General features: G+C 44.6%; 1 protein-coding gene across 1 annotated transcript in view; it reads left to right on the plus strand.

Moving 5' to 3' along the window:
• LOC112221659 (sodium channel protein type 8 subunit alpha) overlaps window positions 1-13,495 on the plus strand; it is an 89,543-nt gene that overhangs the window by 43,583 nt on the left and 32,465 nt on the right. The window contains exons 7-12 of the mRNA XM_024383871.2: window positions 63-284; window positions 447-510; window positions 2,361-2,502; window positions 7,305-7,511; window positions 8,348-8,635; window positions 11,185-11,475. Of these exons, the coding sequence (XP_024239639.1) occupies window positions 63-284; window positions 447-510; window positions 2,361-2,502; window positions 7,305-7,511; window positions 8,348-8,635; window positions 11,185-11,475 (1,214 nt within the window). The remainder of the gene's footprint in view (window positions 1-62; window positions 285-446; window positions 511-2,360; window positions 2,503-7,304; window positions 7,512-8,347; window positions 8,636-11,184; window positions 11,476-13,495) is intronic.

Raw genomic sequence — 13,495 nt, forward strand, 5'->3', positions numbered from 1 at the left:
GTGTGTGCGTACGTTTGTCTGTTCGTTCGTCTGTGCGTGTGTGTGTGTTTCTCCCTCTCCAGGCCTGAAGACCATTGTCGGTGCTCTAATCCAATCTGTGAAGAAATTGTCAGACGTTATGATCCTCACGGTCTTCTGTCTCAGTGTCTTCGCTCTGATTGGACTACAGCTCTTCATGGGCAACCTACGGCAAAAATGCGTGATTTGGCCAATCAACTCCACCGAGAACTACTTGGCCAACGGCAGCAAAGGCTTCGACTGGAATGAATACATCAATAACGACAGTAAGTAGCCTAGTCACAGTCAAACACACCAGGGTTGTGTTCTGTGGCACACCATAGCAAAAGGTTTCAATTCTCTGGAAACCTTTGTCCTATATCCCTCTACATAGCTAGAGAGAGATGTTTTTTTGATGCTGTTCTGTGTGTGTGTGTTTCTTTCACCAGCCAATTTCTACTTCCTGCCTGGACAATTGGATGCCCTTTTATGTGGCAACAGTTCAGATTCTGGGTGAGTACCTACTCTGTCTGTCTGTCTGTCTGTCTGTCTGTCTGTCTGTCTGTCTGTCTGTCTGTCTGTCTGTCTGTCTGTCTGTCTGTCTGTCTGTCTGTCTGTCTGTCTGTCTGTCTGTCTGTCTGTCTGTCTGTCTGTCTGTCTGTCTGTCTGTCTGTCTGTCTGTCTGTCTGTCTGTCCTTCTCCTCTTCAGACCCACTCTTCACTTATCCTTTTATTAAACCAGACAACTGTACGATACGGCAACCATGATGTTTTTGTATGTACAGTGCATTTTGAAAGTATTCAGACCCCTTCACATTTTCCACGTTTTGTTACGTTACTGCCTTATTCTAAAATGGATGAAATAAATAAAAAATCCTGATCAATCTACACACAATACCCCATAAGCGTAAACTGTTTTTGTGCAAATTTATTACAAATAAAAAACAGAAATACTTTATTTACATAAGTATTTAGACCCTTTGCTATGAGACTTAAAATTGAGCTCAGGTGCATTCCGTTTCCATTGATCATCCTTGAGATGTTTCTGCAACTTGACTGGAGTCCACCTGTGGTAAATTCAGTTGCTTGGGTCCAACAGTTGACCGTGCATGTAAGAGCAAAAACCAAGCTATGAGGTCAAGGGAATTGTCCGAGACAGGTTTGTGTCGAGGCACAGATCTGGGGAAGGGTACCAAAAAATGTCTGCAGCATTGAAGGTCCCCAAGAACACAGTGGCCTCCATCATTCTTAAATGGAAGAAGTTTGGAACCAACGAGACTCTTCCTAGAGCTGTCCGCCCAGTCAAACTGAGCATACGGTGGAGAAGGGCATTGGTTCGGGAGGTGACCAAGGTCACTTTGGTCACTTTGACAGAGCTCTAGAGTTCCTCTGTGGAGATGGGAGAACCTTCCAGAAGGACAACCATCTCTGCAGCACTCCACCAATCAGGCCTTTATGGTAGTGACCAGACAGTAGCCACTCCTCAGTAAAAGGCACTTGACAGCCCACTTGGCCCACTAAAGACTCTGACCATGAGGGACAAGATTATCTGGTCTGATTTAACCAAGATTAAACTCTTTGGCCTAAATGCTAAACGTCACGTTTAGAGGAAACCTGCACCATCCCTACGGTGAAGCATGGTGGTTGCAGCATCATGCTGTGAGGATATTTTCAGCGTTAGGGACTGGGAGACTAGTCAGGATCGAGGCAAAGATGAACGGCGCAAAATACAGAGAGATCTTGATGAAAACCTGCTCCAGAGTGCTCAGGACCTCAGACTGGGGCGAAGGTTCACCTTCCAACAGGCCAACAACCCTAAGCACACAGCCAAGACAACACAGGAGTGGCTTTGGGACAAGTCTCTGAATGTCCTCCCAGCGAGAGTCCGGACTTGAACCCGATCGAACATCTCTGGACAGTCCTGAAAATAGCTGTGCAGCAACGCTCCCCATCCAAACTGACAGAGCTTGAGAGGATCTGCAGGGAAGAATGGGAGAAACTCTCCAAATCCAGTTGTGCCACGCTTGTAGCGTCATACCCACTAAGACTCAAGTCTGTAATCACTGCCAAAGTTGCTTCAACAACATACTGAGTAAAGGGTCTGAATACTTATGTAAATGTCATATTTCAGTTTCTTATTTTTAATACATTTGCAAAAATTTCTAAAATACAGTTTTAGATTTTTAATGATGGGACATTGTTTGGAGATTGATGAGGGGGGGGGTGATTGAATCCATTTTAAAATAAGGCTGGGACATAACAAAATGTTGAAAAAGTGAAGGGGTATGACTCTTTCCAAATGCACTGTATACAGTTTAATGAGTCATTGAATGGCTGTGTGGCCCTCTCTCCTCTCCCCCCAGCCGCTGCCCCGAGGGCTACACATGCATGAAAGCTGGGAGGAATCCAAACTACGGTTACACCAGCTTCGATAGCTTTGGATGGGCTTTCCTGGCTCTCTTCAGACTCATGACACAGGACTTCTGGGAGAACCTCTACATGCTGGTGAGGATGATATACAGTATAAATTATGATAAACAGTATGGTTTACAGTATTATAAACATTATGCAGTATGATATACAGTAGGACATACAGTATGATATAGGGTAAACAGTATGATATACAGTATTATATACAGTATACACTACCGTTGAAAAGTTTGGGGTCACTTAGAAATGTCCTTGTTTTTTAAAGAAAAGCTATTTTTTTGCCCATTAAAATAACATCAAATTGATCAGAAATACAGTGTAGACATTGTTAATGTTGTAAATGACTACTGTAGCTGGAAACGGCTGATTTTTAATGGAATATCTACATAGGCGTACAGAGGCCCATTATCAGCAACCATCACTCCTGTGTTCCAATGGCACGTTGTGTTAGCTAATCCAAGTTTATAATTTTAAAAGGCTAATTGATCATTAGGAAACTCTTTTGCAATTATGTTAGCACAGCTGAAAACTGTTGTTCTGATTACAGAAGCAATAAAACGGCCTTCTTTAGACTAGTTGAGTATCTGGAGCATCAGTATTTGTGGGTTCGATTACAGGCTCAAAATGGTCAGAAACAAAGATTTTTCTTCTGAAACTCATCAGTCTATTCTTGTTCTGAGAAATGAAGGCTATTCCATGCGAGAAACGGAAGATCTCGTACAACGCTATGAACTACTCCCTTCACAGAACAGCGCAAACTGTCTCTAACCAGAATAGAAAGAGGAGTGGGAGGCCCCGGTGCACAACTGAGCAAAAGGACAAGTACATTAGTGTCTAGTTTGAGAAACAGATGCCTCAGAAGTCCTCAACTGGCAGCTTCATTAAATAGTACCCGCAAAACACCAACATCTCAACGTCAACAGTGAAGAGGCGACTCCGGGATGCTGGCCTTCTAGGCAGAGTTGCAAAGAAAAAGCCATATCTCAGACAAGCCAATAAAATATTAAAATTTGCAAAAGAAAACAGACACTGGACAGAGGAAATTTGGAAAAAGGTGTTATGGACAGACAAATCTAAGTTTGAGGTGTTCGCATCACAATGAAGAATATTTGTGAGATGCAGAAAAAATGAAATTATGCTGGAGGAGTGCTTGACGCCATCTGTCAAGTATGGTGGAGGCAATGTGATGGTCTGGGGGTGCTTTGGTGTTGGTAAAGTGGGAGATTTGTACAGGGTAAAAGGGATCTTGAAGATGGCAGGCTATCACTCCATTTTGCAATGCCATGCCATACCCTGTGGACACTGCTTAATTGGAGCCAATTTCCTCCTACAACAGGACAATGACCCAAAGCACAGCTCCAAACTATGCAATAACTATTTAGGGAAAAAGCAGTTAGCTGGTATTCTGTCTATAATGGAGTGGCCAGTGCAGTCACTGGATCTCAACCCTATTGAGCTGTTGTGGGAGAAGCTTGACCGTACAGAGGCCCATGGTACGTAAGAAGTGCCCATCAAGACAATCCAACTTGTGGGAGGTGCTTCAAGAAGCATGGGGGGAAATCTCTTCAGATTACCTCAACAAATTGACAACTAGAATGCCAAAGGTCTGCAAGACTGTAATTGCTGCAAATGGAGGAATCTTTGACGAAAGCAAAGTTTGAAGGACACAATTATTATTTCCATTAAAAATCATTATTTATAACCTTGTCATCGTCTTGACTATATTTCCTATTCATTTTACAATTAATTTCATGTATGTTTTCATGGAAAACAAGGAGTTTTATAAGTGACCCAAAACTTTTGAACGGTAGTGTATATCTATGATATTGTATCTCTATGCTGGTGAGACAGGCTTGTTGTTTCACATGGTCATCCTTTACCAAATTATATATTGGTTTGGTTTTCACTTTTGAGTCAAATGCAAAATGTGTTGTCCACATATTCAGCTGTCCGATTTGCTTAACTTTGGGTGATATTATACATTACATCTTTACACCCCCCCATTACAGTATAGATTACAGCACAGTATAGCAATAACGCCTGGGGGAAGGGAGGATAGTATTTTCTTATACCTGAGATACAGGGAAAATGGCACCCTATTCCCTATATAGTGCACTACTTTTGGCCATATATTTTCTTGGGATTTTTGTGTCTGATGGTGTCTCAAGGAGAGTGGAATATGCAACTGGCCAATAGTAGTGCACTACATATAGGTATTGAATGCCATTTCAGACACATGCAAGGACAACCGCTAGTAGAGAACACTGGATTCCTGTCAAGAGAAAGATATCCCTCCCACCTTCCACCTGCTACTGTATGACCCAAAAACTCCCCATCCTCCAGTCCAATATAAATACTGTGTTCTCCGGGCTCAACTCGCACAGGCTTTCAGCCTAGCAGCTTCACCTCCATATGCTGGCTCTTGGATCGACTCATGCTGTCTTGCAGCTCAGCGTTCTCATATTCATACTATGGCTCTTAGCTCAATTTATCCTGTTTTACAGTTCAGCAATTTAATCTACATACTGTGGCTCCTGGCTCGACTCATGCTGCCTGTTTTACAGCCTAATCTCCACACTGTGGCTCCTGGCTCGACTCATACTGCCTTCTTTACAGCCTAATCTCCATACTGTGGCCCCTGGCTCGACTCATGCTGCCTGTTTTACAGCCTAATTTCCACACTGTGGCTCCTTATTCCATAGTGCACTACATATTTAGGGTGCCATATGGGATGCAGCTCCTCAGCCAGACAGGCTCTCTAGAATGGTGGAAAGAGACGCTTAGGCTTTGTCATACGGAGCAGAGGGGGCAGGAGTGGTCAGAGGGAGGAGAGGGAAATGATGAGGACCTGGGGATTACAGTATGGGAAATCAAGGAGACTACGTCTGCATCCCAAATGGCACCTTGTTCCCTATATAGCGAGCCACTTTTGACCAGGGCCCATAGGGCTATGGTTAAAGTAGTGCACTATATAGGGAATTGGGTGCCGTTTGGGATGCAGGTTACATGGCTTCTTCTCTCTTAGCTCAGAAGAGAGCCGTTTTTTGATCAGATCTCCAAATCTACTGTTGTGCATGTGCCAGTGTTCGCTCATCTGAGCTTTGTAATATGGAGACTCAAGTCACCGTTTGCATTCATCTGTATTCCAGAAGGATATTTGTGCTCTCCTGTTTTAAATCAAGATACTACAGTACAATATTTGCTGGTTTTCGAAAGGAGGAAAATCTGAAATGATCTCAAATGATTTCCCATTGTATTGTATCAGATTGTCAGACCATCATGGTTCAACCTAGCATTTAGATTATGCATGCATTAACTACCCGCTCAAAAATGACCAGGTTTTAAGATTGCAGCCAATCCTATGCACTGTATCCAGAGTATGCTCAGGTGTGTGTGTGTAGAATATTTGGTCTGCAGTACATTTACATTGTGGTCATTTAGCAGACGCGCTTATCCAGAGCGACTTACAGTGAGTGCAGTCATCTTAAGGTAAAACATTTCAAAATGTTTTTGAAACGTAAAATGTTAAGATAGCTTTGAAAGACAACCGCATATCACGGTCTTGGTGAGCCAGTTATTTTATGGACTCTGCTGTCCTAATGTCAGGGGGAAGTCTACGTGTGGAACAGGAGGACAGTAGAGTTCCTGTCCTTTTGGCAGTTTGTGCTCCTACCCTGTCTTGCTGGGGAGTGTCGCAGTGTGTTGTGTTGAATATTCTTACCAGCACTACATGTAAACCGCATCTATAATTGATGGGGTAGGGAATTGCTTCTGCCAGAACCCAGGAAGTCCTCTCTCTCTGCCTCAACTCTGCTCCCTACAGACCATACACCCTCTTTTGAAGGGCCCTAGTGCAGACCATACTTTACTCCCTCTTTTGAAAGGGGAACTAAATGTGCATCCAAAATGGCAACCTATTCCGTAAGTGGACTACTTTTTTTTCTAGTAGACTGAAATATTGCCTCTGCATTTATACAGTAGAAAACTAGTCCATGACATGGATCATGTAATATATACATGGAATTATGAATAGTACTATGAACCATTTAAGCGACGGGCTATTTTTAAAGGCTGCTTTTAAAGGTATGTTGGAGTCTTCTTTGTCTGCTGCTCTGTGCTTCTGCTCGAGCCTCTTAATCCTCTCTCCGCTGGGGATAGCATCCCAATTCACTGAAATCATTGGGCTTCAGTTAGCTAGCTCGCTGGCTCGCTGGTGGAGTGTGCTTCCACTGCACTGCTTGGAAATCTAGGTCAAAATGCAGATATTGGGGAGTTGTGCCCATGCTGGGAAACTAATACACACACACACACACACACTGGGATCCTAGCGAAATGCAGTCAGTGCATGGAAGTGCTTCTGGTGCTGGCACACCCAAGAATAATTCCTACTTCCTAGTTTCAAATCAGTTATAAATCATTGATTATCAGCGTACATAATGTACATGACAGTGAATTCGAATCAGCATCACGCTCTAGTATGCAGAAGGGAATCTAAATATAATTGATTGTGTTTAAGGAAGTGAGGAAGTGTTACAGTAGATTCTACATTTCCACACAGCCTGGATATCTTCACGACTACTCAGTAACTGATACATAACCTCTGACCTCTACCCTCTAACTCTACCTCAATATGAACCTCACAGCCCTGTCATATGTTAGCAGTGGAATGAACCAGATCTGAGTAGGGGGGGAACAAAGTGACAGCCTATTCTGGAGGACTGGATGAGTGACAAGTGTCTGATGCTCTGCTGTACTCTCTGTTCTCTTCCAGACCCTGAGGATGGCAGGGAAGGGATGTTGTTTGGTTTAGAGGTCAGTGGTTATAGGTCGAATATCAGTGTATCTGACCCTCTGTTGTCTTCTCTCTCCCCTCCCAGACCCTGCGGGCAGCAGGGAAGACCTACATGATCTTCTTTGTGCTGGTGATCTTCGTGGGTTCCTTCTACCTGGTCAATCTGATCCTGGCTGTGGTGGCCATGGCCTATGAGGAGCAGAACCAGGCCACCATGGAGGAGGCCGAGCAAAAAGAGGCTGAGTTCAAAGCCATGCTTGAGCAGATCAAGAACCAGCAAGAGGCTGCACAGGTCAGTATCCCAGTGTCTTTGTGTCTCAGCATGTCTATGAGGTTGCGAAATGGCACCCTTTTCCGGATATAGTGCATATGTGTTTGGTCATTTGTGTTTGTTTCTCTGTCTCTGTTGTCACTGGCTCTGCAGGAGGCCACACAGGTCAGTGTCTGTCTGTCTGTTCTGTTCTGTCTGTCTGTCTGTCTGTCTGTTCTGTCTGTCAGTTCTGTCTGACCGTCTGTCTGTCTCTCAGCAGCTTTCTGTGTATACTGTATGTGCTTGTCTTTCTATTGCCACTGTCTCTGCTTACTTTACTCCTATCCTTGACTGTCTCTTTGGTTTAAATCTGTTGTGCCTAATATAAGCAGTGGAGCCGTGTTCGTTACCGTGCTCCTATACCTCACTGTGTTTGTGACGGAGGTGAGTAACCTTGCCTGAGACCTGAAGATCTGCATGGGCTTCCTGAGCCAATGCCTAGGCTTTGGCTTAGCGGGCTAATGCACTCTTCTGGCTCACAGCAAACCGGGGTTCCGAACCCTGTCTGTCACATATGCTTAGTTTAAGTCTGTTTAGCCTGATATAAGCTGTACAGCCATGTCTCTGAAGCCTAGCTACGCAAAATGGCCGTTTTGCGTACTTGCTTAGCAAAAAGATGCACACTTCCACAGCCCCAAGTGAAGTAAGTCAAGTGCAGCTGCAGCCCCGCAATTTGTATCTTGATGGAACTATGCAGGATTGCCATTTTGAGTAGCTAGCTAAATGCATTGCGTATTTGCACAGTGTATAAATTAGGCTTCAGGAGGGCTGGACACACAGGTGTTTTTTTCACTCTCTCTGTCCTGGTGTTGCGATAGGCCAACGCCATGGCGACGTCGGCAGGCACGGTGTCGGAGGACGTAGCGGAGGACGACGGTGGGGGGAACCTGTCCTGTAGCTCGTCAGAGATGTCCAAGCTCAGTTCCAAGAGCGCCAAGGAGCGGCGCAACCGCAAGAAGAAGTGGCGCCAGAAAGAGCAGTCACAGAGGGAGGAGAAGGGGGACTGCGAGAAGTTCGTCAAATCCGAGTCAGACGACGGCAGCAAGAGGAGCCGCTTCCGTTTCCCTGACAACCGGTTGGGTCGAAAGTCTTCCATCATGAACCAGGTGAGATGACGAAGGTTGAAGGTCACGGTGCAATGTATTCTGGGGCATAGATCATTTAGCCTTGAGCGATAAACTCAGATAAACACTATTTAGAGCTTTGTAATGTATCTGTTTAAGGCTCCTACTACAGTGTGAAGTATATTGGTTGTAGCTAAAGGTTATAACCAGTTTATAGCATCATAACATATACAGTACTGTGCGTATATTTGTTGTAGCTGAAGATACAGTAGCATGCATTCAAGGCTTGAATTATTAACAGTGAGTACATGAATGTTTCAGTGAAAGAAGAGCAGTCACACAGTGTTGTTTTGCTCTGGCATCTTTCATAGGGTACTGCTACTGTATCTGTTCAACAACACAGGGCAGTATTCGTTCATGCGTTCATGTGAATTCTATGGGTGTTAGAACTATGTTTTGTCTGAGATCTTGGTCATCGTCATCATCAGTATTAGAGAATAGACCCGCTAACCAGATGAGTACTTAAGCAGGCTTACAGATACAGTACAGGTCCAGGTTCACAGTGAGAACAGTGGTATGCATACAGCTCATATTTCCATAGAATAAGTAGAATGGAGAATCCCAATCAAGTCAATGTTCTGACTTTGCGTGGACTGGCAGCAATATTGAGTGTACCCATAGAAGAAAAACACAAAGTAGAAGCAGGAAGTGAATCTTTTCCCATGCAGCATTGGGCTCAGCTGTGTGTTTCTCCTGTCTGACTGTCCTGTGTTTGACCTTGCTGGGGTAGGATGTCAGTCACCTAATTATTTGATTATACGACACGGTGAACCATCATCAAGTCCTGCTCACCAGACTTGAGGGTCTGGGTATGAGGGCACTGCGCTTTACTGGCTACAATCATACCTTACCAACCGACCCACTACATCTCCCTCAATGGTCATACCTCTGACTCCGCTGCTGACACACATGGTGTTCACCAGGGCTCTATGCTGGGTTCCCTACTCTTCATCATCTACATCCTCCTCCTTGATCAGATCCTCCGCCACTTCAATCTCGACTTCCACTGCTACGCCGATGACACCCAGATCTACCTGAGCACCAAATCCCTCCTCAACGCACCTCTGACCCGCATTGAATCCTGCCACATTAAAAACCTGGATGCAACACAACTTCCTCAAGCTAAACAGTGGCAAAACCTCCTTCTCATAGGCACCAAAACCACACTCTGCAAAGTTGGCAACCTCACTCTCACCATCGATGACACCATTGGTCGTCCCCCCCCGTGCACGCAACCTTGGCGTCCTCCTGGACTCCACCCTCTCCTTCGACCACTACATCCAACAAACTGTCAAATCCTCATTCTTCAAACCTTCCGTCCTGCAGCTGAAACCCTCCTTCACACATTCATCACCTCCTGTCTCAACTACTGCAACTCACTACTCTCCAGCATCAACTCAAGCTCCCTCCGTAAGCTCCAAATGGTTCAGAACTCTACAGCCCAACTCCCCACGCACACTTAAGCCCTGGCAGCACATCACCCCCATCCTCTGTGAACTCCACTGGCTCCCTGTCTCCCAACGCATTAACTACAATATCCTCCTTCTGACCTACAAAGCCCTTCATCAGCTTGCCCCCCTACCTCTCTGACCTTCTTCTCCCCTAGCACCCTACTCGCTCACTCCGTTCCACCACAGCAGGCCACCTTGCCGTTCCCAAGTGCGACACATCACATTCTTTTCCCTTCTTTAAGCCCCTCCCCCTTCTCTTTGTTAAATGTTCTGTTTCTTCCCGTTGTTAGTCTGCCGTTGTCTTGTTTGGATCTCTGTTTTTTGTTTAGTTTTGACAATTGTAAAGCAGCATTGGATCATTGAAAATATAAGTCCAATATATTCTTTTTATTATGATGCATTTCCCTGAGTTTAGTAGGTCACTTGATCACTCTCCATCAGCATTTCCCTAAGTGACACACACACACACACACACACACACACACACACACACACACACACACACACACACACACACACACACATATGTTGCCTTTCATTTTGACCCCAGAATTGATGACAACGAGGATTGTCCCAAGTAATGGCACAATCAATGACTCAAAACAACCCCCTTCGTCTCTTTTCTTCTCTCAAGGAGATTGGACTTCTCATAGGGATCCTATAATTCCATATGAAGTTCAATAGGAATTCCACCTTCCTTTCATGTTTTTGAAGCTACATTTAGACCAGGGCTCTCCAACCCTGTTCCTGGACAACTACTTCCTGTAGGTTTTCACTCCCAACCCCAGTTGTAACTAACCTGATTCAACTTATCAACCAGCTAATTATTACAATCAGGTGCACTGGATTAGGGCTGGAGAGAGAACCTACGGGACGGAGATCCCTGATGTAGACAGTACTAAAACAGATAAAGACGTAAGGCAGGAGGACAGATAGTAGGAAAGGTGGTTGTGGGGATTCAACCCTCGACCTTCAGTGCTCTTTTGTATGCTTTGTGTCAGGAGTTTTACACAGCTACATCAATCTCTCCTCTCGTTTCCTCTTCTCTCCTCATCTCATTGTCTTCTTGTCCCCTTGCAGTCCCTCCTCAGTATCCCAGGCTCGCCGTTCCTGTCGAGGCACAACAGCAAGAGCAGCATCTTCAGCTTCAAGGGCCGCGGCAAGGACGTGGGCTCCGAGAACGAGTTCGCCGATGACGAGCATAGCACTGTGGAGGAGTGCGAGGAGAGGCGGGACTCCCTGTTCAGCCCGTACCGACGGAGCAGCTACACGGGCTACCACCATGGCGGCGGGAAGAGGAACTCAACGGTGGACTGCAACGGCGTGGTGTCGCTGATCAGTCCGGGGACCGGCGGACGCCTTCTGCCTGAGGTGAAAATAGATAAGGCATCTGCTGACGACAGTGTAAGGAAGTCAATGAGTAACTCAGACCCGTCTCGTCTAGGCATGGCCCCCTCTTTCTCAACTTTCTCTCTTCCCTCACTTTCTTATTCTCTCTGTCTCTCTTCTCAACTTTTTTCTTTGCAAGCCCGTATGTCTGCGCTATCTGCGCTCGCCCTCCTCCCCTGCTCCTAGTGTCTCGTGTATGATATGCTGCCCCCCAACCCAAAGAAGCAAAATAGAGAAACTTTCGTTTACTTTATCAGAAAAACATGTTCTTATTGTTACTTTATAACTGGGGTTTTCAGTGACTTCCAGCATACTGTTGTTTTATATCTCAACGTTTTCATTTTCTCACTCCAAACGGTGTTACATTGCATTGACATTAAAGGGATAGTTCGAGATTTTGGCAACAAGGCCCTTGCTCCTGTAGACTTCCAGTCATTGCACTCATGCTAGTTAATAATGGCTCCAGAAACTACCTTCAACTTCCTTCAGACTGCACACAGAGACATAATGGTATCCATGAGTTCATCTGACTCTGTGTAAGTAGAAAAAAGGGCTTAATTGCCAAAATCTTTAACTATCCCTTTAACATTTGAGTCATTTAGCAAACTGTCTTATCTTAGAGCGACGTACAGTCAGTGCATTCAACTAAGATAGGTATAAACAACCACATATAACAGTCATTGTAAGTAAAAACCCTCTTCAAAATAGAGGAAATATTTCCTTCCTTTTCAAACAATCAACAGTGAGCAAACCAAAACAAACAAAATGAAAAAAACCAAACCAATCTTTCTCTCTTGCTAGTAAGCAGCATGGTAGTTTGACCTGCCCTTCTACCAGGTCTTGTACAATGTTTTGAACTAGCCAGCATGATAACAACCAAACTAGTGGCTATGATGTCTATCCTATCCTCTCCTACTCTTTGACTTGGTGCATGCTCAATGCATGACGACTGGAACGACCGCAATCCGAATAGTGTTGCCCCTGTGTTCTCCTAGTGTTCTCCTACAGTAACCAGACTACTCTTCCCTCTATGTTCTCCTCAAATGCTACAGGATTTGTTACAGGACTTGAAGGTGATATTTCAGGGTCAAATAGAAAATGGATTACTATCAGATAGTGTGGAGTTCTGAGTGTGGATGGGGTTAGGGACAGGATAATGCTTGGAAAGTAGAAAAAAGGCTGTGTCTGAAATCTTTCTTGCCTACTACTTAATAAAACAGCATACTGTGCACTAATCATACTACATACTATTTAGAACGTACTGTCTAGTATAAATGTATGCAGTAAGCAACCAATATCAACATACTAGGCTCACCCCATACTGAGAAGGCGTCGTCTAATGCGCAATTGCGTCGTTTCCCGCCACTCCTTCATTTGGGTATAGCGCGTCCTCTTATCTGATTATCAGCTGTTGTCAAACACACGTGGGTCTAAAAAGGCGCTTTTCTCCCTCAATAGTGTTGCAGTGAATTCTACTAGATATAAAAGGCGAAATTAGTATGACATCCTGGCATTTAAACCATATGACCTTTTCAAAACGTCAAAGACTTTAAAACGTTCAATTTTCTTATACTCAATCAGCCTACTATTGAGAACGCAAGTACGGGTATTCGGACATGGTCAAAGTGGCAGCATTGGAACATTTAGGCAGGGGGACATTTAGTTAGAATGGGTGTGATGTAATGGTGGTTGGAACCTATTTTACACGTTTCAGAGAATAGGTAAGTCACAACGTTAATACCTACACACACAAATACAAAACACTTCCCTGCTCAATATCAGAATGTTACATTCTTATTCAAGTATTATGTAGCTGTCAAATATCCCCATACCACTGCTCCCACACTGGCTGCGTATGACCTGCATGTTTCTAGACACAACATATTCTCAACATCTAGCAACAACAAGACAAATACAGTACTATCCGTTGTGCCAACCAAAGAATGACCAACCTCCAATATGGGCCTAACCCCTCCTTCCAATCCAGTCTTGTTACAAGAGC

The sequence above is a fragment of the Oncorhynchus tshawytscha genome, linkage group LG22 (genome assembly GCF_018296145.1).
Source record: "Oncorhynchus tshawytscha isolate Ot180627B linkage group LG22, Otsh_v2.0, whole genome shotgun sequence".
Taxonomy (NCBI): Eukaryota; Metazoa; Chordata; class Actinopteri; order Salmoniformes; family Salmonidae; genus Oncorhynchus; species Oncorhynchus tshawytscha.